Genomic DNA, 27,698 nt, shown 5'->3' with positions numbered 1-27,698 from the left:
ACCTGAACACAGGCATGTCCACTCCCCACCCCTGAAAAAAACACATCTCAGAAATGACACAGATGGCTAACTAAGGACTTTATTTCAAACAAAAATTAAAAATAAAAAATTGAGAGCTATCTCCCTGGGTGTGGGGAAGGGATCAGGGCAAGGAATTCCCCGAGGCTAGGCCAGTACCCTCAGACTGGCGGGGCCGTGATCATTCCCTTCCTCACTTCTGGGATGGGGGACCTCAGCAAGGGCAGGACCCTATGCCAAAGCCCACCTACCCAGGGGAACTCGGGCTAGGGCTCAGTCCCTGGGAGGGGACAGTCAGGCAGCAGCATGGCCAAAGGCCAACCACAGGATCAAGTCCTCAGTACCAAGAACCTACTCTTTTCTTCCTGGGACCCAGAATACATGAAGCGGATGGCCTGTGGAAAGAACCTCTCGGACCCTGGTGAGGAGAAGCGAGGCCCCAGCGCCCCCCACACTTATCACTTCTGTTCTCTGGAGGGCAGTGAGTCCTGGAGTCCATCAGGTGGTAATACTGACACAGCTGGGGTGGCGGCAAGGAAGCCCCAGTCAGTCTGGACCCCGCAGCTGGCTCTCCCCACCCGCCCCGGCAAGCTCTACGGTTACCACATGATCCTTTGTATGTCTTGCCTTCCATTCCCCTTGGTGGATGGCTGGGGGGGTGGGGCTTCCTGGCTTAGGGTTTCTCCAAGGGCCTTCCCAGGGAGGGTCCCCTGAACCACCCCCATCGCGCTGGGGCCTGAAGAGGAGGGCGTCACATGATGCCGTTGGTGAGGTACTGGAAGCCATCATAGAGTTTGGTGGTGATAGACCGCATGCTGCCGTCCACCATCTGCTCCACCAGCAGCTGCAGCTGCTCCTCGGTCATGCTCATGTGGAACCTCTCCTTGAGGTTGCGGATGGTGCTGGAGCCATGGAAGCAAGGGAGCTGAGAGCCTGGGGGCAGCAGCGAGGAACAGGGTCACACGTGGAAAGGAGGGAGGTGCAGTGTAACAGTAGAGAGCCAGGCTGCCTGCTGCCCTGCCCTCCCACTCAGATCCCTGACAGCGTGCGTGCAGGTCTGCTGGGGCAGAGAAGGGAGGGCCGGCAAGAGGCCCTGTCTTGAGCCCCTGTTCATCCCACACTCCTAAGTGCCTCTAGGTAAGGGCACAAGGGGAGGGCAGGGAGTCAGCACCACATCTCCTCCAGGAAGGGTGGAGGGAGCAGTCTTAGGACCCAGAGGGAAGGCCGGGAAGAGTCTGGGGAGTGGGCCCTGAGCTGGGCACTTATCTGGTTGCAGGCCTCTGCCTATGCTACGTCTGACACTCACAGATGACCTGGGCCACCGTCATCACGGGGCCAGACGGGGATGCTCCTGAGCAACGGCGACAACCTGTGGGGTGGGAGCAGGGATGGGGAGGAGGAGACTGGCAGCTCAGAATGGGTGGACACCAAAGCCCTGAGGGGGAAATGGGGATGAGGGCCCAGAGAAGATGGGAGAGGAGGGATCCTGGACAAAAGACTACAGATGGCAAGGCCGTGAGGAAACAGCAGTCTGAGAGCAGACAGAGGAGAGGAGAACACAGCTCGGCTCTGAGCAGAAGGGGTGAGTATGGCCCAGGGAAGGGGTCTGAGGATAGGGCCATCAGAAGTCAGAGGCCAGGGGGAGCAAGGTGGTGACTGAAAACACCTGAGTTGGTGAAGAGCCAAGCAATGGAAGGAGACACTCAGAGCGGGACAAAGGATGGGGAGACAGGAAGAGACCAGGAGGCTGGAGATGGGACTCCTTTTTTTTCCCCCCTTAGTGCACACAGGAGGTAGTTTCTGTTGCCTCGGCCCTCCCACCCCCAGGACTAGCTGTCAGGAATCGGGAGGAATATGTGGAAGGAGAAGCAGGGCACTGGATCAGAGCTGGGAGCCCCACCCCCAGTCTTGAGGTGGAATCAACTTTCTGGAGGCTCCATGCCCCAGGGCCCCAGCACAGAGGGAATCCCGAGGCACTATGGGTCCCACCCTGTCCCTGAACATAGGCTTTTCCCCGGCCCACCTTGCTGCATGATCTCTACGATCTGCACCACCTTATCCATGTGTTTCCGAGCAGCGATCAGCCCCTGCAGCATCAACATCTTGTAATAGTTGAACATGTCGCCATCCAGGCCACCCATCACCTGCGAGGAGAGAGGTGTGTGCGCAAGGGAGCTCACAACTCCTCCCTTGGGTAAACGTGCCGAACTCTGTTACGTGCCCACCTCTTATCAGGCAGGAAGCCTCCCAGGACGTCCAACCTCACCCTGACTTACTCCCATTTCTGATCTGTTTGTCCCCACTTGTGGCGAGACCACCAGTTCCCCCTCCCATGACACCACAGTGAGGCACCTCCTTCCTCACTCACGTCCACGAACTCCGTGGTCAGCTTGAAGGCTGATGTCTCAAAGCCCAGGTTTCGGGGTGAGCTGGACAGGATGAAGCCAAAGTCGATGTGGATGATGTGGCCTTCTGCATCCAACAGGATGTTCCCATTGTGTCTGAGGAGGGGGGCAGATGGGAGGAGGAGACAGTAGGAAGTCCGATTGAGGTGGGAGCTGAAGCTGCAACACACTGGCCACACGACACCAGACAAGGGCCCTGCCACTTTTCCTGCTGAACTCTGGGTCCAACCCCTAGAACCCAAAGCTGGCAGGAGGAAGAAAGGAAATTAGAAAAGTAGGCTGCTAACAAAGGCAATGGGGTCTCACTTGCTATCATTAACAATAAAGTCGTTTTAAGATGATCCCCATTTCCCAATAATCGCGCTTCTGAGCACCCAATCCCAATCTAGTAAAGAACTGGAAAGCTAGAGAAGACAGCTTCTGCACTCTGGCCAGCTGTCACAGAGGCCAAGCACTTGGCTTAGTGGGAGGCGGCCAGTTACAACCTAATTACCTGTGTTTTATAATTCCTATTGGCCCACTGCAAATCAGAAACCCCACTGGAAGGGAACAGCAATCCCAGGCTGAGTGGAGTTTAAATGTAAAATAGTGTGGGGGCTTCAAAGAGTCAGCTTTAACTGTCTGGTAAAACCACTTATGTAAAAAAATTCCCAGGAGGCAATTCCTACAGGCTAGCTGCATGAAGAAGAGAGAGAGAAATCCCAGGTCTTTGTGATTCCCATATGAATGGCCAGTCGGAGGGAAAAAATTAACATGCTAAGCATGTGAGGCCTGGCCCATAAGGGACCTCCTCAGAGTCAAAAGAGGCTTTGTTAGGCTAAGAGCTCACGGTCTGAGGCCACCTTCTCTGGGGTCGGTTTGACTGGCCAAAAGAAGAGGGACAGAGGGATAGCCCAGTCCCACCTGAGTCCCTACCCCTCTGGGGAAGCATAACAAATTTAGCAACACTCAAGCTTGAGAGCCAGAAAGCCCCAGATGTCCTAGTCCAGCCTCTCATTTTACAGGTGAGGAGACAAGCCCTGAGAGAAGAAATGACTGACTTGTGAAAGGCCCCAAGCCAGTGAATGAAGGGCAGTTACTCTTCTCTCCTTAACCGCTGGAGGGAACCCCAGCTGCACTGCTGCAGGGCCCTCCTTCTGAAACACTTGTCTGGGGGCCCCTTCACTGCTGAGGCTTCTCTCCAGTGGATGAGTCCATTCAGGACTTAACTACGTCTATTCTTTTTTGAGTTATTATGAAAGATTTACCAGCTGCCCGTCTCTTCCTTCACTTTTAAATATATTAGTTTCCTAAAGAAAGCCCAGAGGCCTGAGTATCACCTGCTTCCCTGCCCCCACTTACTCAACGTAGGGGCTCAGGCTCTAGGCTCTCTGGGCCCTGGGTTCCAAATCCTGACTCTTGAGGAACAGTCTAAAGCTTGCAACCAAGTTTTACTCAGCCATAAAAAAGGAATGAAATAATGCCATTAGCAGCAACATGCATGGACCTAGAAATCATCACACTAACTGAAATAAGTCAGACAAAAAGGTAAATATTATGGTAGAGTAATAAGTGAACTTATTTACAAAACAGGAACAGACTCACAGACACAGAAAATAAACAGTTACCAGATGGGAAGGGAGGATAAATTAGGAGTATGGGATTAACAGATACACAATGCTATATATAAAACAAACAAGAATTTATTGTATAGCACAGGGAAATATATTCAGTATCTTGTATTAATCTATAATGGAAAAGAATCTGATAAAGAATATATATGTGTGTCTGTGTATATATATCCCTGTGACTCGGATGGTAAAGAATCTGCCTGCAATGTGGGAGACCTGGGTTCAATCCCTGGGTTGGGAAGATCCCCTAGGTGACCCACTCTAGTAGTCTTGCCTGGAGAATTCCATAGACAGAGGAGCCTCGTGAGCTACAGTCTATGGGGTTGCAAAGAATTGGACACGACTAAGCAACACACACACACACACACAGTTGTTTAGTCACTAAGTCGTGTCTGACTCTGCGACTCCATGGACTGTAGCCCACCAGGCTCCTGTGTATACATGCACACACAGACATATATATACATAACTGAATCGCTTTGCTGTATACTTGAAAACTAACATGATATTGCAAATCAACTATACTTCAATTTTAAAAAATGTCAGGCATTGCAGGCACGTAACAGATGCTGGATCTCTGATAAGCGGCTCCGTTGGCTAACCTTAATGTGCTGCCATACCACTGGGAACCCTGGAAGCACAGGCCACGGAGCTAGTGCTTTCCCAGGACAGCTGCCCTGTGCCCTCTGAGAGGCACAACTCACAGCTGCATTCCAAGTACTGACCCTGAGTCACCGTCTGGAGACAGTCTTAAAAACAGGGCCTCAAGGGTGTAACAACCTTTGTGTGGTATGTTGTTCACCCATGTGCAAAGACGAGCTTCCTAAAGGTCACGATACTGGCAGAAATGGCAGCTCTGGGCAAAACAACTCGAGTTTTGGAAATCATATGCCGCAAGAGAACTCAGAGCTGGGAGTTTCAGCTTTGCGTCACCGTGTCTTTCACATTCACCTGCTCCTCTCTGCTCTCAGTCTCTACCACTGCCCTCACACCAGGCCTCATCACCTCTTGACAGCTGAAGGTCCACTGATCCACCCTTGTCCACAGTGCCACAGGGCACACTCACTCAACACAGACTGGCTCACGGTGTTTCCTCTGCCTGCAGAATAAACCTCCTGGGCCTCATCAAGGCCCTACTAATGCAGCCTCAACTTACGTGACGTCACTGTGCCATGCAGTGTGGCTTGTGCTTAAATGACCTTGAGCTGTTTCCTCTGCCTGGAACATCCTTCCTTTTCCATCCACAGCTTTCTCTGTCCTCATTCTCCTTTGTCTTTCAAGACTCTGCGTGCTCAGACCCTTGCTCCTCCCATAAATGCTTCACTTCTTTGTCTCTTGCCCTGGTACTTGTCAGTCTGCCTCCTTGCCTTAACAGCACAGGAATACATCTGTCTCGACCTAAAATATGTTGTTTGTTTCATCTTTATATCTTGGCAGTGGAAGGTGGTGATGAATAAATGAGGAGACAGGAAACCCTGGAGAAAAGCTAAGGAGGAGGGACAGGAATTCACCTACCTGTCCTTGACCTGCAGCAGGTAGCAGACCAAGCAGTAGCCAGCACAACTCTGCACAAAATTGCGCTGGGCACTGAGGAAGGCCTCAGTGGTGTAGCTGCCATGCTCCTGCAGGAAGTAATCAAGCAGGGAGAGCTGCGACTGCTTCTTCACCTGGTGTATGGACACAGCGTTGACCACCGGTTCAATCATGCCACTGTCGGCTGAGATCACGAGAATCTTATATGGCTTGATCCACAGGGGTACTCGCTCCTGTTCCCAAATGGACTGTGAGGAAGCACACAGTGGCATTAAGACTCTAAATGAGAGAATGAGGCCAACATCCCTTCTGTTCCCAACCTCAAGACAGTTCTCATCCTTGGTGGCCTTGGAATCTAGGCCATCGAGTAAGTAAAACCCTGTTATCCCACTGAGGACCAGGAAGTTCTGAAAGGAAATCCAGGGTCTGACCAGACACAAGGTGGCATGTAGGAAAAGGCATCTTATAGAGAGAAGTTCAAAAGAGGGAGAGAGGAGAGGAGACCTCACTGTTACATCCCAGGCAGGGCAAGTGGGAGCTGTTAATCCCAGTTCAAACAACTGGGAAAAAGACCAAGAGATTTAGGTTCAGAGGAATCTTCTCCAAAAAATGAAAATATTTATATCAAGAATTGATTAAACAGGTGAATTTGCTTGTAGGCATCCACCCTGGGGGTCAGGGATTGACATCTCAGCCCACCGCAAACCACTTGCTGCAAATCAGTTGGGAGTTTTTTGATCTGTGATCAGAACAGGTGCCAGCCACAAAAGGGCCACAAGAGAGCGCTGTGGAGCTGCTCCTGGGGCTTTACTTCTAGGGAGAAGCACCAGCTTAGTTTAATGGAAATCCAACTTCAGCCTAGGCAGGAAGTTGGTCCCCAGCAGAGTTCCCTGCAGAAGGACCTGTGTGATCACTTCAGGTGGGCTACAGATGGGCTGAGTTTCCCTTCTTTCTCCCCCTCTTCTCTTACCTGCAGTTGCTTTAACACCTGGAAGGCCAACAGCTCCTGCCGAAGGTCATCCCCACACTTGACAATGACTGACAGGAGCCGCCAATTGGGGAGATGGCCATAGGGGGAACCCTCTCTAATGCGCCTGTGAAGAGAAGCAAAAAACCGTCAAGGGTGATTCCAGGTTGCCCTGGTGGTCCAGTGGTTAAGAATCTGCCTTGCAATGCAGGCGACATCAGTTTGGTCCCTGGTCCAGGAAGATCCCACGTGGGATCTTGCAACTAAGCCCTATGCCACAACTGCTGAGCCCATGTGCAGCAACTACCGAAGCCCACACACCCTCAAGCCTGTGTTCCACAACAAAAGGAGGCACTGCAATGAGAAGCCCGCGCACCACAACTAGAGAGTGGCCCCTGCTCTCTGCAACTGGAGAAAGCGCCCGCGTGCAGCAATGAATACCCAGCACAGCCAAAAATAAAATAAAATATATTAAAAAAAAAAAAAAAAAGAGCGGGAGGTGATGCCAGGTTGAGGACAGAGACACAACTTCTATGAAAAATTCAAATCAAACCCCCCTCAAAGTAAGGACTCACACTGCCTGAGCCCTGATGGATTTTTCAGAGGAGACTGACAGAATATGGAGGGTGGATCCCCACCCAACTCACCGCACTTTCTCCTGCCAGGGCTCTTTGAGAGCAACTGCAGAAGGGTCTTCAGGGTCTCGTTTGAAGGCTGTGGGGGTGTGAGCCAGCTGCTCCGAAAGGCGACGTCTAGCAGGAAGAAACTGTATCATTTGCTTGGAGGAGCTACCCCAGAGCCTCCTGTCCCTGTCTATGCTGGCATTTCCTGCACTGTTTCCTTAACTCTGGGCACACAGAGAGAGAAATCTGGGCTAAGACAGACTCATGGAAAGAAGCAAACCACTGATAGCTCTGCTCACCTGGTGGTTTGCGATCATGTTAAATGCAGATTAGCAGCCCCTCCGCATTTTCTTGCCAGGATTCTGCATCAGGACAGATACAGCTCCAGCATCTGCATTTCCCACACCATCTCCTCCTTCTCGGAGAAATGCGTCTTCCCAGACCCACTCTGGGAAATGCTCAGACCTTCCTCTGGTGCTTTCATTCCTTTGGAGTCCTTTTAAAATTTACTTTCTGTAGTAGCCCAGTAACTTCCCAACCCACACCTTCACTCCCTCTAGTTTGGTGGCCTCAGGACAAGGACAGAGTAAGGAGAGAGAAGCAGGAAGCTATAGGCTGACAGAAAGGATGGGAACAAAGAGACAGGTGGCGCCTAAGAGAGGGATGAAAAAGGAGGGGCCGCACGGTCTGGCCATACCGGATGTCACCTGCTGCGATGAACACAGGCTCCTTGCTTTCCTGGCTGGTGATGCTGTCCACGGAGAACTGGGAGATGTTGTCACAGCTGTTGGTGTGCACTTCAGGGAGCTGGGGAGAGCAGGGCACTGCAGGTCAGAAGCACTGAGCACAGGGCTGCCTCTTCCACCTCCTCTTCAGATCACCCTTCATGCTGCCCTCTCCACAGCATGACCAGTCCTCCCTTCCAAACTCTGCTCCAAGAAGCCTCCCCAGGTCATGCATCTCCTGGACCCTACACTACCTAGGTTCCCCACTCCGCCCCCAGACCCTCTAGCAGTGTTTCTCAATGTGTCAAGTATAGCTGCATCAGAATGACCTGGAATGCTGCTAAACCACAGAGCCCAAGCCACCATCGATCTGAATTTAAACGAATGGGAATGGGATCCGGAAATATGAATTCCTAACAAAGCCTCCAGAAGACTTCCAATGCATTCAAGTTTGCAAACCACTGCCAGGACCATCACAGAAAGCTGAACTTTCAGCTTTATACTGAGAGCTCCCCAGGCCAGGAATGCAGTCTTCCTCAGGGTCCAGAACAGGCGCTCTCCAGGCTAGGTTCCTCTGAGCATTTCTTTAAACTAAGCCATCCAATCTTTTATTCATTTTGGCTGTGCTGGGTCTCTGTTGCTGTGCAGGCTTTCTCTCGTTGCTGCGAGCAGGGGCTGCTCTCTAGTTGTGAGGCTTGGCCTTCTTTTTTTTTTTTTTTTTTTTTAATAAGTCCCCTTCTCCTCCCGCCCCCAATCCCCCCCAGCATCAGAGTCTTTTCCAGGGAGTCAACTCTTTGCAGGAGGTAGCCAAAGGCCTTCTTACCGCAGTAGCTTCTCTTGCTGTGGCCCCTGGGCTCTGGAGAACAGGTTCAGCAGTTGTGGCACACGGGGCTTAGTTGCTTCGCATCATGTGGGACCTTCCCTGACCAGGGATTGAACCTGTGTCTCCTGCACTGGCGGTGGATCTTTTTAGCACAGAGCCATCAGGGAAGCCTTAAGCCATTCAATCTTATCTCCTCACCTCTCTCTATACAATGTCAGCCTCCAAGGCCCATGTCAAGCCCCTTCTTTTCTCCTTCCTTTGTGCCAGTGCGTTTCTCCTAACCCCATTCGCCATTTCTGCACACTGCTGTGTTGTGTATCATATACACAGATTTTTTTTTTTTTTCTCTTAAATGTCTGCATCTGGTCTCCCCAGTTAGACCACCAGCTCAAGTAGAGTCTGCCTTTTCACAAAATGGAATCTGGTTGGGTCATAGTTCTAACAGAATCCTGTTCTGGATCCCTACAACCCCAGAACAAAATCCCAGTTTCTTACTGCACCTTACAGGATCCTTCTTATATCTGGCCCATTTTGGCCTCTCCAGCCTCATTCTTTGGAGAAGGCAATGGCACCTCACTCCAGTACTCTTGCCTGGAAAACCCCATGGGTGGAGGAGCCTGGTAGGCTGCAGTCCATGGGGTTGCTAACAGTCGGGCACGACTTGAGTGACTTCACTTTCACTTTTCACTTTCATGCATTGGAGAAGGAAATGGCACCCCACTCCAGCATTCTTGCCTGGAGAATCCCAGGGACGGAGGAGCCTGGTGGGCTGCCGTCTATGGGGTGGCACAGAGTCAGACACGACTGAAGCAACTTAGCAGCAGCAGCAGCAGCAGCCTCATTCTTTACCACTCTTCATCTCATGACCACACATCAGAGGCACACAAAATTTCTTTCTTAAAATGGGCCAAGCTCCCTTGTGTCTTCTGGTCTCTGCACGAGCTGTCCCCTCTGCCTGGAATACTTTGTCCAGCTAATTCCTACCTACCTCCAGGGCTCAGCTGAGATATTATTTCCTCCAGGAATGTCCAACCCCAAGTCTGGAATAAGCGCCACCCCCTGAAGATGCTCCCCTGACACCGAATTCTCTCCAGCACAACCTGGATCACACCACACTACATCTACCTGCTGACTGGCCTTGTTCTCTCTCCTATTAGGTCACAAACTCCTTGCAGGCAGGAGCCAAGCCTTGTTTACTAGCACACAGCAATCAGAGTGGGCAAAAAGAAGGCCCTCCATAAATATTCCTTGAACGAACAAACATGAGTTATTCTTCTTTGCTTTATATAGCAGGTGTTCAATATACATTTTGATTAAATTTTCCACTCTCCCCTGGGCTTAGAAGTTCCTCCTTACGTTAAGCCTAAATTCTTGCAGAAAAACAAGCTCTACCTGAATCTATTCCAGACTAGACCTATTCAGTGCTTCCCCTATCACCCCTGTCACCAACTACCCAACTCATTTGGGCATTTACTCCAGCCTGCCTCAGGGAGTCGGAGAAGGCAATGGCACCCACTCCAGTACTCTTGCCTGAAAAATCCCATGGACAGAGGAGCCTGGTGGGCTGCGGTCCATGGGGTCACTAAGAGTCAGGACGACTGAGCGACTTCACTTTTGCTTTTTACTTTCATGCACTGGAGAAGGAAATGGCAACCCACTCCAATATTCTTGCCTGGAGAATCCCAGAGACAGAAGAGCCTAGTGGGCTGCTGTCTATGGGGTCACACAGAGTCGGACACGACTGAAGCGACTGAGCAGCAGCAGCAGCCTCAGGGAGTGTTGTGTTGTCTCAAATACATTGAAAGCGCCTGGTGAACAGGTCCTATGCCCAGTACTACTTCCTTGGAGCTCCCTCACCTCCACCTGTAGCTCGCCTATGTCATCCACCGACCAGGCCTCGTCATCGTTGTCATAGTTGGGCACAGTGCTGAAGCTGCCTGCCCGCTGCTCGTGGGTGATGCCGCATTCGGGCAGGTTCTCCACAGACCGGGTGCTCCGAATCCGGTTCTCGGGGATCCGGGCGGGGACGCTAGTGGTGTCGAAGTTTTCACATTCGAGGGCCTCCACGTAGATCAGGTAGGGAGCCTGGGGTGGTGAGAACAATATTTGTAATGTCCCTCCACCACCGCTCCCCAAGACCGCAACCCTGGTAACACAGTTTGTCCTGCCACTGACCCCTGCACCAGCCCACCTCCCTCAGTCCCCAGACACCAGGAATGCCCTACTGAGGGCAGGAACGGATCCTATGAATACATACGTAAGAGTCTGGCTGAGAGTATATAGTCTAGCAAATGTTCAGCTGAGCTTCAAAATGTACAGAGGGTGCACCTGACCAAAACACCCCAAACTATCAATTACCACCCATCAGAGAGGCCTGAATGCCTCTGTGGGCTTGTCCTCAAAACAGAAAGACTAGGAAAAAGCTGGGCACTGTGCCAGACAGGATTCTAATCTTCAATACGTCTTCTGGAAAAAACAAACAAACATCTGAACCATTAGTACTCATTTCAACCAGCATACTACTTCAGCTAATTTTCTCCAACGTGAACTGGGCACCTTTCTCTCCTTCTCCCTGTCCACTGTGATCAGAAAAGGTCTTAGAAACAAACATTTCTCTACTTTCATTGTTGCTGTACCTGGAAAGCCTAAGAGTTATGGAAGGGCTGGAGAAGAGCTGCCAGAAGGACTAGAAGGTGGTGAGGAGAGTGGCTCTCCTCTGAGACAGAGCAGGAGGCAAGCTGAACACATTAGGCCTCTTTGGTCCAGAAAAACAAAGCCCAAGAACAGGGATAGGCGGGCCCTTGGAATCACAACCGAGCAGAGGTGAAGTCAAGGCTGACAGGTGCATATGAGCTATGGAGGAGTCCCGGATGCTAGGGGGGCTTCCCTGGGCCTGTACACAGCCATGGGAGTCGAGTCAGCTGGGGGTCTGGCGGAGGCCCGAGCCCACCCACCTTGTCCTTGGAGTTGAGGACAACAGCCTGGGTGTGGGGCACGCGGACCACGTGGTGGTCGAAGCCGGCGGTGGGCAGCCAGGCCCGGGCGGGGAGCTTGTGGTTGAGCAGGGAGAGCTCTGAGACCAGCCGCTGTGTCTTCTGTTCCTTGGTGGGGAGCGTGGCCAGCCGCTTGCCAATCGCCATCAGGGACTTGATGAATTCTCGCTCAGGAGCCAGTCTGACGGGCTACAGGGGGTGGGGTGAAGTAAAAGATGGTGAAGAAACCATAGAAAAAAGTGGTCCTCCCACTCGGTCACGACTAGCCCCGCAGGCCAGGGGTCCCAGTGTCTCCAGTACTCCAGGGAAGGGAGACCTTTCGGCCCTCTCAGGAGATCCCACCCATGCCCATCAACCTGAATTGGGAACAGGCAGAAAAGCAAGCACTGCCCTCCTTCGCAGGCTGTTTCTTGACGGGAAGGGGGTGTGTGACTCCAGGTCACGCAGTGCACCCCACTTCTCTTGGACTTGAGTTCCCGAGGAACTGTCCCAAGGCTTCCAGACGGACCGGAGGATGGCATCCAGAGAGGTCAGCCAGGGACCCAGACGGAATGCTGCTCACACCTGAAGCGCTTCACCCATCTCAGCAACGAGGCCATCCCTCTCCCTGCAGGATCCCTGGGCTGGGTGTCCAGCAGGCCCACAGAGCTCCAGAGGGGAGCTGTGAATCAGCACCTCCCCTTTCAAAGGAGGATTCAGTCCAGTCAAGTGACTTTCGCTGCTTCCACGGCACCCGCCCTGTCCACCCTACAATCTCTCATGGAGGGTCAGTGCGCATGCAGGGTATGAGGCAGGATGAGCAGACTTTGCACTAATGAGGGAACAATCAATGGGGAAAGAAAAAGCAGATGGAGGCTGGGAGGTGTGCACAGGTGGGTGGAGAAGACAGCTTCTTTCAGGCCCTGGTGCCGGCCCTGAAGGCCTGTCTTTCTCAGTGATTCCTCCTTGGATCCTCTTCCCCTACCTCTCAGGGACTAGGCTACCCACATTTGCTCCCTTCTGTGGGCTTGGCTGCTCACGCTGGGCACTTCATTCTCAGAAAGGGCAAAGTCAGTGTTGGGAGTCAGGTGGGGATGGGGAAAGAGATGGGCTCAGCTGGACGTGGAAAAGGGCTCCTTTCCCAGCCTAAGTCCTTCCACCTTATGAGGCATTTTACCAAGATGGGCACCCAGCTCCCTGGCCCATCTCTCCTCAGCTAGGCAAGAACAGTATCTCTTCCTCAAATAGAAACAGTAGTATCTCACTCACCAGGCTTCTCTCCCTGTGTGTCAAGCTCAGTTTCCCGAGTGAGAATTTCTACCCTCACTCCCTCACATTGCCATAAAGAGCTTTGGAAAGCTGGGCAGTACCAGGCCCACCTCTGCATGTGCTCAGAGCCAGGGTTCAAAAGCACAGCTCAGCTCTCAGGCTCTACCCACAGGGGACTGGCCCAGGGCCCCACATAGTAATGAAGACCCGGGTGTCTGAATCAGTCAGGAATGCTTTGGGAGGCAGAGTTGAAAAAGAGATAAAGACAGGAAGACAAGAGAACTAGACCTCTGGTCCCTGGAAATATCCTAGGGGCTTCAGAGAGAGAAAGAAAGGAAGAGGGAATCTGGAGACTCACTCCTTCATTCATCCTGATCCCCTAATCCATCCACTCAGGTGGCAAACGGTCATGGTCCCAAAGACCCTCCACCCCAACCAATTCATAGTCATTTCAGATTAGAAACAACAGAATTCCTTCCCATCCTCAATTCAGCCTTTGGGCTGGGAGCCCCTAGGTTACGTCAGCATGTTGGAAATATGACCCCAGGCCTCGAGAGAGAGGCACTGCCACATGGGAGGAGATAGGAGTCATGACTGAAAGGGGATCAGCACAGAACAGAGAAAACCGATTGGGAAGACAAATCAAAAGTAAAATGTAAAAGAATCATCCAAACTCCCAGAGGGTCCAGCATTTCCTCTCACGTCTCTGCCCAGCAACAAGGTCCGAGACCCTGTGGGACTAGAGGGTCAGGGGTTAGTCCAGAGGGAACAAGAAAGGAGAATGAGGGTTACGAAACATCCTGGGCAGGGGGCTGGGAAAGGGAAGAACTCAGACCTGGAAGAAATGTGAAGTTAAAAAGGAAACTGGTGTGGGGAGGCGCAAGGTTCCTTCAGGCCAAATCCTATTTGCTTCTCCAGTCAGCTCACCCAGCATGGGGCCTGGCATTCAGAAGACACTGAATAAGTATTTGATGGTCTGACGGCAGAAGCCACAGGGAAAGGGTGCTGGGTGGGAGAAACAGGATCCTGGGGGTTTCTGCCAAGCTGTTCTTGGCTTCAATCCAGGGATAAATTCTACCTCTCTCCCAGCTGTTTGCTCTAGAGAACCAGGAGCTGGGGGCTGCGTTGCACTGCAACCCAGCTGTCCTGGGAGAAGGATCAACTGAGCCCCCTCAGCACTGGCAATGAAGAACAGGGGCTCCTCCAGGTCTCAGAGGCCTGGGAGTGAGGGGCTGAAGTCCCAGGAAGAAAAGGCAACTTTTAACTCCAGCCTTGACCTGGGGACTCAGAAGACCTGGGGACGGAGAGGAAATGCGGCCATGGGGGGAGCCTGCCACCCAGTCCCAGCCTGGCCCCACTTACGGAACTGAATGAATTATCAATACTCTCGGTGCTGGAGGAGAGCTCCTGGGAAAGGGCCGGAGGGCAAGGGGAGAAGAAGGGGGCAGGGAGGGAAGGGAGAGAGACAAAGGCAAAGAATTTAGCTCCAACCTGGATCATAACTGTTTCTCTTATGTAGCTCTACCTTTCTGCTTTAATGAAAGAAAGTCAGCCCACAAATGCCACTTGCCCAGATTCTTGACATTGTGGAAGATACTAGAAAGCTAGCGTAGACCTTGAGGTCAGAAGGGTTGAAGAGGTGGTGGCCTCTGCTTTTCATTTCCTGCCCTTCTGTTCTTGCCTGCACAAGTCTTCCTTCTAGGAAAAATTGCTACAGCTGGATCTGTCAGGGAGGCAGGTACCTCGATGCTGCAAAGCTTTCCTGCTTCCTCGGTATTCACTCACATGCTCTCAACCAAGCCCTTCTCCATGGAGACCACCATTGAGACTGAATATAACAAGCTGCATGGCTCCCATACCAGAAACCCCACGTTCCTCCAGCTTCTTGGAGACGTCAGGGAGGAAGCAGAAGAGCTAACCTTTCAGTGCCAGGTACATCTCCTCTCTAATCAGCCTCATTATCACCCTGGGAAACCCAATCCCACCCTTGAATCATGTGATGAGGGCTAGCAGGGACCCAGGAGCACGAAACGTCTGTGCTAGGTGCTGCTGGGAGTTAAGGATGAGTAACTCTCTTACCTACCAAACTTCTGTAGGCTTCCGATCAGGCTGTTTCATGTGACACTCGATAAACTACAATTTTTGGATCTAAGTTGAGAAGCCAGGTCCCAACTGAATCCATCTGAGAAAGCTGAGTGGCTGGCTGCTCCACAGCAGCTGTCCTAGGCCCAGTTCAGGGGAGTTAGCTAAAACTCACCCCTTTCCTATGTCTTACTAGCGTCTGTGAGTAAAACAGGGCCAAGGACTGGCGCTGCAAGTCACTGAGTGGCTCTGGGGCACTCGTGCACAGGTCCACCCTGGGTTCTGTCCACCAAGGTCTCTCAGGACAGGGAGAGGGGCAATGTGGGTACACGGCGCACAGGAAGGGAGGGTCCTGGACTCGAGAGACAAAGTCAAAGCCGCTCCCAGGGCAGGAGGGCAGTGGTCACTGAGCTACTCTGCAATCAGAATTTCAAGCAGCTACTTAATTCAATTCCATAGTTTACATTCGATTCCAGCTGGAGGCCCTCTTGTCGGGTCTTTCTTTAAAGAATCTGGGAAGAGTGGCACTTTGAGGGAGAAGTCAAGCTGAACACTCTCCCAAGGCCATAGCTCTTCTGCTTGGGGGGGAGTGGTGGTGGGAGGGAGCACCGAAGCAGCGAGGGTGCTCAAGTTGATGATGACTTGCTGGCTCAAACTCTACCCAGGAGTTGGGTGGGGAAGGAACAGTAGGCAGGATATGGGTTCCACAAGCCCCGCTCCAGGTGCTTCTACAGACAGGATGGTCCTGTCTGACTCATTAACAGCCTTCGGGGCAGGGAGATATATTGTGAACTGCTCCTCTCTCCTCTGGAGACTTGAGTCACTCAAACTGAGTCAGCTCTAAGGAGAGAAGCTTGAGGCCAAGAAGCTGACATCACACTCTATCGGGCTGGAAGGCCTCCTGTGCTTCCAGTGTGATATGCAGATTTCTCTGTACAAAGGTTACAGCCCTGAGAAGACAAGGCTGATCTACATTACAGGGGGAACGTGTCGGGTAGGGGTAGGATCTAAATCGCTGTTCCCTGAGCCCCCACCCTAGGCCAAAATATTTACCAAGTGGGTACAACTGGAAAGGAAAACTACCAGCGCCACTTAAGAGCTCCCTGACGAGGCTGAGAAAAACTGCTCTAAAGGGCTGGGCTGGGGCGGTGGGTGGGAGCGGGAATGGGAGGAGATGGGAGAAATCAGTGCTGGAGCCCTTTACTTGTAGGGGAGAGTGTAGATTCCTCATTAAAAAATAGAACCCTCTGTGAGATATGGGCAGAGAAGCACTCTGCTGGGAGACCCTAGGCAGGAAGAGACTGCATGAGCACCTGCGATTCTTCTTGGAGGCCTCGCTTCACCCTCCAGAGGGTCCCTGCTGGTGGTGAGAGCACAGTATTAAACTCAGAACCCACGGGGAAAGCCAGAGAGGGCGAGCAGGGTGTCTCTCCTTTGAGAGTCTCTGTTCAGACCTTAGATAATCATGTGTTTTGTTTCAGTGAGCTGTATACTTCCTCCTCACGTGCAGGAATCAACATTTCAGGAGAGTCGCCAAAAAACCGCTAGAACTAATAGATTCAGTATAGTTTCAGGATATAAAATTGAAGAGTCACAAACCAAACAACTTCCTAGATAACGGGATCTCCCTACTACCTTGTAAGTTCCTGGAGGAAAGGACAGCATTTTATCCTACATCCCCTGCTGCCTTCAGCACAGGCTCTGCTGTGGACAAGTTCAAGAACTACAGGCTGAGTGAATGAATGTTGCGTGACAGGGGAGGTGGACGATCAGAAGAAAGAAAACCAGTACTTGGGAGACAAAGGCCTTGAAAGATGTATCTTCGAAAAGTCAAAGGGGTTTGGAGAGACCTCTGGGCTGAAGACTCCAATGCTTAGACTCCTGGTGACTCTCTCACATTTCCTGGGGAGCCACAGTGGATTCTGGCGTCTCTCTGCTGGCATCATATAACCTGGGAGTGGTGTCTCCTTTCGTCCTGGATCTACTGACCCGAGAAACAGGAGCCAGGTTGGGAAGAATGGCAGCTGGAGGAGCCGATTTAGAGGACTTCAGCATCCACAGAACACCTGTGTCTCAGCGTCACCTCAAACCCCATCCTAGGCAGCAGTGGGCTGCAAGGGGGACTAAGGATCAGCACGGAGGACAAAAGGCCGAGGCCTCCGTTTTCCTGGTCCTAGGATGAGTACTACAAAATGCCTGCGGAGAAAAGCCAAGAGGCGCCTGATACGAGGCACCAAGGGATTCACTTACAGCTGCTCACACTCATACCACTACAGGCTTGACCCCAAGAGGAGCTCCCAAACCCTGCACGACTTTAGTCCCACCAGCTCTGGATGATTCTTCTTGCTCTGCCACAGCCTCCTTTCATGACCCTGGGCTTCCTGCCAAGCTCAACCGGAAATGAAAATGGTCCATTCTGGTTCTGAGAACAGCTGGGCCCTGCCTGTGCATGGGCGTGGAAACCTTCATGGCTAAGGCCTAGGCTGTTCTTCCCTGTATGGACTCTGACAGCTGAGGCTGGGTGTGACAGACACTGGTTGAGAGACTTGAGGCAAATCATCTAACCTCTCTGTTTCCTCAGTGGTGAAATAATACCTGTCTCTTAAGGCTGCTGAGAGGATTACATGTAAAATATTTGACATGGTGCTTGGCACGCACTAAGTGCTCAATAAATGTTAGCTCCTTTAGTTTCCCCATTATCATCACAACACCAAATTTCCAGACAGACCAGGCTCTGTACTCTCTTTCCCTCCTGCCTTTCCCTGCCCCAGTCACTCTGACCTCTCTTTACTTGAAAGAAGTCCCATTGTATCAAAACTGTGGGTGGGTTGTGGGCCCGAGAGAGGCAGATACCAGCACCATGGCTACACGCGTTCTCCAGCAAGTGCAAACGCCTCGGTCTTTTCTCCCTTCTTCCCTAAGGCTAGGCTGGCAGCCAGATGGGAGCCTGGCTGGTGGGGAGTCAGGGGTGGGGTGGGGACTGGCGGACCATTTTCTGGCTGGGACATCAGGTAGGTCACTAACACTTGGTTGTTCACGGGGCAAATGTCCCTGCTCTCTCTCCAGATGTGGAATAAATAGTGTGTATGAAGCCTGGCGTGCAGCATCCATGGGGTCGCCAAGAGTCGGACACTGAACAATGTGACCAGCTGATGGCTTATCTCACCCCACTCTGTATCCTAAATGGGACACCCCAACTGCTGCTTTCTCTTCTCAGGCTTCAGGTCCTTGACTCGACACTGGGTGTGCCCAAGATTTACTCCGTATCAGGAATGCCTCCCTCTCCCTTCTGTGCTTCTCCCAAATGATATGGGAAAGAGACAAGCAAGACAGCCCTTCCCCCACGGAAAGGCAGGCGGGAAGGCATTCTGCAGATGCCTCAGTGACAGGGAATGAAGCTTACCCTTACGTCAACAAGGAGCAGGATCTCCAGGGAGTGAGGAAGAGGGATTATGAAGAGCAGTGGCCAGGAGAATGAAACTGAGGGTCGTCTTATCATCTCCCCTCCCCCAGCACACACAAAATTCACACACAGAACCCCTTTTCCTCCCTGCCATGGTTGCTGCTCTGAGAGGTCCTGGTAGATATCCCAGGGTTCAAGTCAGGCTGGGGAGGGTCTCTGCCACAGTTCTCAGGAAGTAAGAGGATGGCAGTGCAATTTAGTAAAAACCCACTGGACAGTCAGGAGTATCAGCCTTGTTACTAAGCTATACGACCTGAGGCAAGTCACTTTATCTCCCTGGGTCTCTGAGTTCTTCCTTTGTAAAATGAGGCAGCTGGAATACATGAATCCTAAGGTCTTTTTCCATTCTAACATTCCATCTTTAATTGGTGAAATGAAACAGAGGGAAGGAGTGAAACGGAGAGTAACCCTGAACCAGACATCCTGTCTCCATGCCACCTGGCTTGCCCCTCCGTCCCGCCCGGGAATTTTACCTCATCCTCATTCTCCACTTTAGGGTTGCTGGCTGTTCGTTTCAGGTTGCTGCTGAGACTTATGCTGGCGGTGGCATCTGACTTAGAGCGCTGGTGGGTCCTTTTTGAGGGAGACAGCCCTGTGTCAGGGGCTGGGCTCAAGGAGGGCAGCTCCCTCTTTCGGTGAGCAGGCTTCAGCTCATCCGAGAGGATCAGCTTCCGCAGCTTGGTCCCACGGGAGTGTCGCTGAGTGGAAATGTGCATGTCTGAAGAGTAGGCCCCCAGCAACAGGGCACATTGGAGGGAAAAGTTAATGCTCTGGCGGCAGCGGTGGACTATGTAGGGCTTGATGGCATCACCCACGTCCTCGTCCATGTGGATGTACATGTTAAGCAACTGGGGCAGATAGAAGTCCACATCCTCATTACGAAAGCAGAAGAGCCGGTTGCCGATGTAGGCCTGCACTCCAGGCTCCTTGGAGTTATACAGGTATGAAATGGCCATGGAGATGTCAAACAGTTTCGACTCAAACAGCCTCAGCAGCCAAGACTGTTTGGCTGAGTTGTTCTGCCGCCGCCTTCTTGCTCCCTTGGCTGTGCCTGAGGCCACCGTGGCCCCCATCTCATCTTCCTCCTCCCTTATCTGGGTGGGTGGGTCGTCCAGGCAACGGATCTCGCTGTCCACACCATCCCCATTGACCAGCTCCAGTGGGGTGCCTCTGCTAGAGATGACCACGCCTCCATGCAAGAGCTTGACTTTCTCCAGCACCTCCTGGCAGGCCTTCTGGGCCACCTCAGGGTCAATCACCGAGAGCTCCCCGACCCCCTCCGTGATGACACTTAGCAAGGAGCCCCCATTATTCCCTGGCGGGCCAGGAGCGGGCTCGGAAGTTGGCTTCAGGGGGGCAGGCTCCACTATCGTGTCTCCCATGACCACAGCCAGACTTCGAGCTTCCAAGCTGGAGAAGGAAAGAGGGAGAAAGGAAGAGAAAGGGAGACACACACATACACACACCATTAGTGGTGCCGACCTCAGGCCTGGCCCTCGCCAGGAAACCTTCCCAGGCATCCCCTCTCTTTAAGTCTTCCGGGACTCATTCACACGCAGATGAAAAGTCATCCTCTCCCAGGAAGCTTACCCTGACTCCCTCCTCCCACCTCCGATCCCTACATTACTCTTCATTCCTTCTGTGCTTCTCATCTTAGCCTCTGTTCTTAACTTGTATTTGCCAAATGTTGCTGTATGTGTGTTATGTTCATCTAGGTTTACAAATTCTTCAGATAGACTGGGAAGCAGTTCTGGTCTTAATTCTCTTGTCCCCAACTCTTCAGATGCTCTTCTCCCTCCATGTTCTTCCCATATCTCCCTCAAATGCCTTGCCAGTAACCTTTATTTTTTTCTCTTTAAACTGTATTTTCTTCCTCATATAACACTCCATACACAGGTCCTGAACATCTCACCTTTATTTAGTGATAAAATCTTGATGTGTTTTTCCAGTTACAGATACTTTTCTTACCTTCCCTTTTAGACTCAAAGCACCCAAAAAATAATGGCCAGCAAACACCACACCAGCTTTACCGAGAAGAAAATAGCTCAGAAACATCCATCGTCAACCCTGCTGAGGTGTGCCATTTCTCTGCTCGTCTGAGGACATGACATCATGCTCCCTTCCTCCAGTGCTGTGGCAGCTAGCTGAAGGATAGTGGAAAAACTCCTGCACTTGGACTCAAACAGGCTGAGATTCAAAATCCTGGCTCTGCCAGTATGTGTGTAAACTCAGGCAAACCACCTATCTTGAGTTTGTTTCCTCAACTGTAAAATGGGAAGAAACATGTCTATTTCTTAATGTCACTGTGTATTAACAGAATGAGTAACTTTATGTGTGCAAAAGGAACTAACATGTCTGTCCCTGGCACACAGCGTGTGTGTGTGTGTTAGTCACTGTCGTGTCCGACTCTTTGTGACCCTATGGACTGTAGCCCACCAGGCTTCTCTGTCCATGGAATTCTTCAGTCAAGAAAAGTGGAGTGGATTGCCATTTCCTTCTTCAGAGGAACTCCCCAACCCAGGGATCGAACCCTGGTCTCCTGCCTCACAGGCAGATTCTTTACTGTTTGAACTATAAGGAAGTCTGTACAGGCACACAGTAGTACTCTACAAATGCCGCTGCTGCTAAGTTGCTTCAGTCGTGTCCAACTCTGTGTGACTCCACAGACAGCAGCCCACCAGGCTCCGCCGTCCCTGGGATTCTCCAGGCAAGAACACTGGAGTGGGTTGCCATTTCCTTCTCCAATGCATGAAAGTGAAAAGTCAAAGTGAAGTCGCTCAGTTGTGTCCCACTCTTAGCGACCCCATGGCCTGCAGCCCATCAGGCTCCTCCGTCCATGGGGTTTTCCAGGCAAGAGCACTGGAGTGGGGTGCCATTGCCTTCTCTGCTACAAATGCTAGTTAAATCCTAATCACCTAAAAGGTTGATAAACAATGCACGTGCACACGCCAGTTGTTTATATGGAGAGTGACTTAGTTAACATTTGTTACTTGAGACTCTTCCAAAACATTTATGTGAGCCCTCTCCTATCCCAACCCTACTTTCCCCCATCCTCATACACACACTCCAAGAACTGGAGGGGCTGTGAGAAGATATCAGCCTGGAGGCCACGTACCCAGAATGTCCAAAGGAGAAGAAAACATACAACCAACAATCCCCTGCTGGAGGGATCAGAAGGAAAGTCAGTGAGAGGACACTTGATAAACACCACTGCCTGCCTAGAATGATTCTTCAGAGACTCACTAAATCCAGATCAGGAGAATCAGTGCAGAACAGGAGGAAATCTCAAAGCAAGGACTGGGAGAGGTACACTATATTAATGTCAGATTGACGCAGCTCCAGAGTCTGGCTGTAGGTAGCAAAGGACTCAAGAGGCCTCTTCACAAAAATACAAATAGCAAGAGGCCACGTCACACAAAAGAGCATGAGCATGAGCAAGAGGAAGGCAGAAGCAGTTGTGGAGCTGGGAGGCAGGTAATTTCCAATTGATAGTGGCATCAATGAAACTGGTAAGTGAGGTTTGACCCTAGTGAACCCAAGTACGTGGAAGGAGGCTCAAGACACAGATTCTCTAGTCACTCTGCAAAGCCTGAGTTTCCACCGCTACTCTTTCAGTGCCTCTTCTTGAACCTCTGAAATGTTAAGACTCAAGGTTACCTTCATCTGCCCAACATACATAGTCCAGCTTGCTCTCCCCCAGCAGTCAACCACTAACGTTGTGCAGGAAGATGGATGGAGAACTCTTAAGTTCTCAAGGAGTATTAAAAAAAAAAAAAAAGGCTACTTCAGTTTATTTTTTTCCTAACTCTGTCAAGCAAGAAGTTCATCCCCCAGTTAAATTTCTCTGATGCAGTCTGAGATTGGAATCAGCAAGAAGGTGGCGACTCTTTCACTATGCTCTTTCCCAAATGAGGCAGTGACCTCCGAGCAGCAGAACCGGCATAGCTGCCTCTGCCCATGTAGATCTGTCTCTACTCGCAACTGTGGGGTGCAAAGGAATAATAAGAGGGAAGTGTTAATCAGTACCTGCTGCAACTCTGTAGCACACTGCACCAGAGGGTTCTCAAATTCCTCAAATTCAACTGGGACCACTACTACCCTTTAGGTTTGCTTAGACACTCACACAACAGACTCAAATCACTTTATACAACCAACTCTTTTTTAAAAAATCTCTCTATGCTTGGCACATGATTCTCTTTTCCTCTACTCCAGAGACTTTCAAGACACCAAAAGCTCCTAAAAGACCACTTTCCAAAACTTCCAAGGGAAAAGAAGTTTAGACATTCTCCCATATACAGCACTTCAGATTTCACTAGGAAATGCAGACGATTTGGAAATGGTCACAACTGGGATTACTACTGGCACCAAGAAGGAAGGCAAGGAGGCCATCATTTCTTTTATCCCAGGGTTGAGCTAGAAATCCCATATCACAGTATTTAGGGGACTTGCCCACTGAACAGAACAGGTCCCCCATTTGACAGCCTTTACTCCCCAGGGAACAGATAATGTCAAGAGGAGGAGGAAAAGCAAACTCCTCTCCTGTAAAGGGCAGCTCTGCCACTAGAAACCACCAAACTGGAGCTTGGCCTCCTTCCTGGCCTTCCTGAGTCTCAGGAACTGCCTGCCTCTGAAGTAAGTCATGGGGAGAAGGAGGAGCTGAAGGAAATGCAGGTTGTTTTGGCAATTTAGGCAATAAGAAATAAATGGATTTTTCAAAACCTAAATCCAGATATGGTCTTTAACATCAGTTAATTCATTCTGAAATGCAAAGAAAATATAGCTTTGATGAGTAACTATTCTAAAGAGAGTGAAAGGACTAGAAAGCAAAACAGGAAGAAATGGTTTCTGTATTCACCACCTTTCCCCTTTTAAAAGTCAGAGAACAAGAAAAACCCCAGAGAAGAAAATCCAAACCTTTAATATCAAAAGACTCCTATGGCTCTCAAGGACACAGACAACTGAGGCTCCACATTTCACACTGGGAACCTAAAGTGGCCTTCCGGTGAGGCTAGAAGGGAACTGAAGAGGCCTACCATGCCCCAGACCAGCAGCTAGCTTCTCAGAAAGGGGTGTGTGTGGGAAGGGGACGGGGAATGTTGACAACCAACTGGCTCCACACCTGATGTCTGGGCAAAGAAGGGAATCCTCAGGTGAGCATCAGAGGGCTGCTCAGGGCCAAGCAGAGAACAGCAGGGAAGGAGGACAGAGAGGCACACCTGCATGTCTTCTGTGACTGAGCATCCAAGTCTGCAGAAGTTCTGGGGGTAGGGAACACTATCACTTAACCTGGCTTCTTGCTTCTCATCATCTCAAAAGAATCTAGACAAACAACCTTCCACTGGCCTCCATGAAACGACTTAGTGGATTGGTCTCTGCTAGGACAAGATGTAAAGAGCCCCAAATCAATTTCCTCACATAGTTAATCACCATCCCCTTCTTGAAGTCTTTTTCCATGAATTAGATAAGCATGACTGCTTCAGATCAGTCCTCATGTTTTTAATATGTTCCTGTATTTTCATAGAATGACCCTTAAGAAATCATCTTATTTATTGTTCTACCTCCAAACAGAAAGGTGAGCTCAATTTTCCATCACCTTTTAAAAGATCCCTCTGGAAAAAAAAAAAAAGAAAGATCCCTTTGAGATGGAGAGATGGATCATATGAACTGGAAAAAAGTAGTGGAGCCAATATCTTCATCCTACAAGGGAGGTAGTTAAGAGACGCTATTAAAAGTTAATGGACAGGGTGGGAGGTGGGAGGGAGGGGACATATGTATACCTATGGCTGATTCACACTGATGTATGGCAGAAACCAACACAACATTGTAAAGCAATTATCCTCTAATTAAAAATAAATAATTTTTTAAAAAGTTAACGGAAAGGAGGTTCAAATATGTCATTTAAAGGTATTCAGGCTTCCAGTAAAAACAAAAACATATAAACACGAGGTATGAATCTTCTAAAACACAGTCTTCTTTTGTAATAATTCATAAACCAAAAAACAGAAGAACAAAAACTTTATCTAAAGCTCTGGCAATAACTTTCAGAAAGAAACACTAAAATAACTAAGAGGTTATCTTTAGGAGTAGGGATGAAGGGAAAGGGACTATTGATTTTCATCATAAATTCTTTAAGTACCATTGGATTTGTTTCCAAATGCACATATGTCTTTAATAATAATTTTGAAAAAGCAGCTGCTCTTCAAAAGGGACTTCTAATCATCCTAAGCTGTCTGTTCTGCTCCTGAGGACTCCCTCCTCATGTCTCAAAGTCTAACTCAAACCTTTCTTTAAGGAGGTCTCAGCTCATCCTTCCCTCTTAACCTCAATGGTAAAAATGGAGTTTGAGTACAACCTTTCCCTTCTAGAAACACAGAACCAAGCCATCAAACAAGCTCCAGCCCTACCAGGAACCAGGGAAATGCTTACCCAAGGCCCCAGGGCAGAGTGGCATCAGGGGACAGGGAAGGGAGAACAGTGGTCTCAGGGAAGTTAAGTCAATATTGAATGAGGCGGAGAAATCTGTTCAGGGCTCTAGAGCTGGTATAAGCAGATACCAGCCAGACAGCCCAAGCCAGCTCTGGGAGCCCCTGCTGTAACTGACAGATGGCAAAGAAAGCAACCTGTACACTCGGCTCTCTCGGAACTGTTCCTCCCCACCACAAGCTCCAAACGCACTTGCGCTAGGCTCTCTCCAGTCTCATGCCACTTACTGAAAGGCCTCTCTCAAGCTTCTTCCCCAAATTAGACAGTCTCAACTTTCTGCTTTGGATAGTGTTCAGCAAATGTGTTCTCACACAGTGTGGACCCAGCTCTGAGAAGGAAGCAAAGAAACTAGGAGGAATATGACTTCTCTTTAGGGGTGCTCCCAAGGAGCAAAGCTGCTCCTAAAAAGGGGACTTATGAGATCGGACACTGGCTGGCTAATGAGGAGGCAGACAAAGGGGGAAGTGGGACAAGGCAGCATGATTACTTTCAAACAGGCTTAGAGTAGGAAGATGAAGGGCACTTCACGTGTCCTTTTCACTACTGGAGGCCAAGAGAGAGACATGGCATACAGGTGAGCAACTATTCCTAAGTCCCAGCTCAATGCAAGTGTTCTTTTCCAGCCAGATTCCTCAAAGGATTTTCCCACAGACGTACTTTACGCCTACAGAATCTGGAGTTATGGCTCAAGAACAAGAGGAACAGCAAAGCTGGTCAGCAACTTAAAGCAGTGGGGAACCAAATCAAGGCAGATGAAAGAGTCAGGCCTGGAGCTTGCCTTTCAAACTGATTTACTCCCATGGTTGGAGACTAGAAAGGTTCAACAGAGAGACGAGAATGAAGGAAAATTCTCAGAACTGAATTACTAATAAATACCTTGTGTCTGAGGAACCTGGTGTTTTGTAAACAAATAATGAAGTCAAAATTTTTCCCCCACATTGTGCTATACGCCTATTACTGTACCTATGCCTATAAAGTGAACCATTTTCCCAAAACAAGTCACACTAAAGGTCAAGTGAAGAAGTCACATCCTGAACCCAGGAGTCCTGATTTTCGATATACATGCTCTTTCCATTGGCTCATGTTCCTTTTCCCAGTTACCCTCTGACCAAATCCACTCCAGGCCTAAGCTCTTACTGAATCAACCAAGACCATTCTAGTAAAGCCACAGAGAGTAAACCGATTCCTCTTAGGGGTGGGAAGACATTATATTCTGTGATCCCTCTAAGACAAGCCTAAAATTAAATTATCCAAAACAAAATTTCTCACAACCTCATTCAGTTTCCATGCAGGCCTGTTCACTCCTCCAGCAAAGTGTAATCTGATAGGAACTGCTTCAAACTTGCTCCATCCTTCTGAAACACCCTCTGTCCAGAGAAAAGCCTGAGACAGTGGAGGCTCCCCCCTCCTCCCAACACATCTTCTTAGCTCAAGGTTTAGCTGATCCTGAAATAAGTGGTATGTAAAGGCAGAGGGACAAAGAACACATAAAGACCACAGGCAAAACAGTACCACAAGGATCAGCAAAACCCTTGAAACTCGAGGGAGGTGTCAAAGTTGGAAATCCTGAATGGGAAGGAGCACTGTCAGATCTCTCTTCTACAGGAACAAACCTCCAGAGGTTGGGAGATCTGAGGAAGGGTCGAGAAAAGCTAAAGAAAGTTACAGGAACCATTAAGTATTCTAGAGAAGAAAGGATTAAGGTCAAAGCAGAATGTAAACAGTACTTTGGGAATGATGGTGAGGGCCTGAGATCCCTTAAGAAGGAATAGACAATTCTTGGAAGCCAGGAGCTGGGTGGGTGGGTGGCAGTGAGGTAATGGAATCAGAAGCAGCAGAGGAAGAGCCGGCCACAGAGGCCCGGGAACCAGGGGCTGGGGATGCACAGAGACATCGGAGTTAAGGGGAAAACAGGAAAAGGGATAAAGGCGGAGGCCGTGGGGAAAGGGGCTGGGGCGCAGACAATGAGGAAAGACAAACAAGGATGGACCCTATAAAAGGCATCGTGATGTGGAAAGGCTTGACGACTTAAGATAATTCGGGACGGAGGCAACAGGGATAAGCGTGAGGGAGGGGGGAATCCCCGGCAGAGGGAGGAGCTAAACAGAAGAGGAAGCCAAAAAGCAGAGGAGGACCCCAGGTTCGGGAAGAACGGGTGGAGAAGGAACCCGGGGTGCAGGTGCCACCGGGAGGATAGTTTTGTAGTCGAACCCAGGTGTGGGGGCGGGGGAGGCTGTGCTGGACAGGGTGAGAGAGGGACCCCTTCACACACAGGGCAAGGGGCACTCACAGGGTAGGAGTCGCTTACCTCCGGGGGACCCCGGCGGAGGGGGTGCGGGCGGTCGGGGCCGGGCTGCCGACACCGCCGCCTCAGCAGCAGCGGCCGCTCCCGGGTTCCATTGGCCGCCTGCGCTTCCCTGACAGCGGCCGCGGCGGCTGCACCAGGCCCCGGCTGCGGGGCTGCCCTCAGCTCCGCCTGAGGGGGCCTTCGCGCTGCCGCGCGTTCGACCGGGCCTCACAACCTTCTCTTCCTCCCTCGCACCACCAGGATTAAAAATAAATAAATAAATTCCTCAGTAGATCTCGAGTTTTCTTCTGAATTCCGGCCCTTCGTGGGCTATGCTTTCTTGCTACCTCGACGCTCAGGACCCTACGGATCCCATAGTAATCTAACGAGTCGGGTAAGCTGCCTGAAGCATGCCTGTTCAGAAATAGAGAAGGGGGC

The 27,698-nt window shown here is 50.6% G+C and overlaps 1 protein-coding gene across 3 annotated transcripts; it reads right to left on the bottom strand.

The window, feature by feature from the left end:
* Nucleotides 1-61: 61 nt before the first annotated feature.
* Nucleotides 62-27,698, bottom strand: PI4KB (phosphatidylinositol 4-kinase beta). Of its 3 annotated transcripts, none has more exons than XM_040230697.1 (12): nucleotides 27,282-27,698; nucleotides 18,964-19,900; nucleotides 14,308-14,352; nucleotides 11,659-11,886; nucleotides 10,562-10,789; nucleotides 7,854-7,963; nucleotides 7,181-7,285; nucleotides 6,537-6,660; nucleotides 5,549-5,814; nucleotides 2,387-2,519; nucleotides 2,042-2,162; nucleotides 62-951 (listed from the first exon to the last, which is right to left on the bottom strand). In XM_040230697.1, the coding sequence occupies exons 2-12, from the start codon at nucleotides 19,870-19,872 to the stop codon at nucleotides 770-772; spliced, it is 2,451 nt and encodes an 816-aa protein (XP_040086631.1). In that variant the 5' UTR covers nucleotides 19,873-19,900; nucleotides 27,282-27,698; the 3' UTR covers nucleotides 62-769. The 3 variants fall into 3 exon arrangements, with proteins under 3 accessions (XP_040086631.1, XP_040086630.1, XP_040086633.1); XM_040230696.1 differs by lacking the exon at nucleotides 27,282-27,698 and adding an exon at nucleotides 26,246-26,262; XM_040230699.1 differs by lacking the exon at nucleotides 14,308-14,352 and having other exon boundaries at nucleotides 27,282-27,697.

The sequence above is a fragment of the Oryx dammah genome, unplaced genomic scaffold (assembly GCF_014754425.2).
Source record: "Oryx dammah isolate SB20612 unplaced genomic scaffold, SCBI_Odam_1.1 HiC_scaffold_28, whole genome shotgun sequence".
Taxonomy (NCBI): Eukaryota; Metazoa; Chordata; class Mammalia; order Artiodactyla; family Bovidae; genus Oryx; species Oryx dammah.
The sequence above is the reverse complement of the archived record's forward strand: the minus strand, read 5'-3'. Positions and strand labels throughout refer to the sequence as shown.

Excerpts from the sequence above, each read along its gene's own strand:
- PI4KB (XM_040230696.1), bottom strand. Across the intron at positions 10,790-11,658 it reads TCCTCAACTCCAAGGACAAG|GCTCCCTACCTGATCTACGT; the intron begins GTGGGTGGGCTC and ends TCACCACCCCAG. Across the intron at positions 2,163-2,386 it reads TGACCACGGAGTTCGTGGAC|GTGATGGGTGGCCTGGATGG; the intron begins GTGAGTGAGGAA and ends CTCTCCTCGCAG.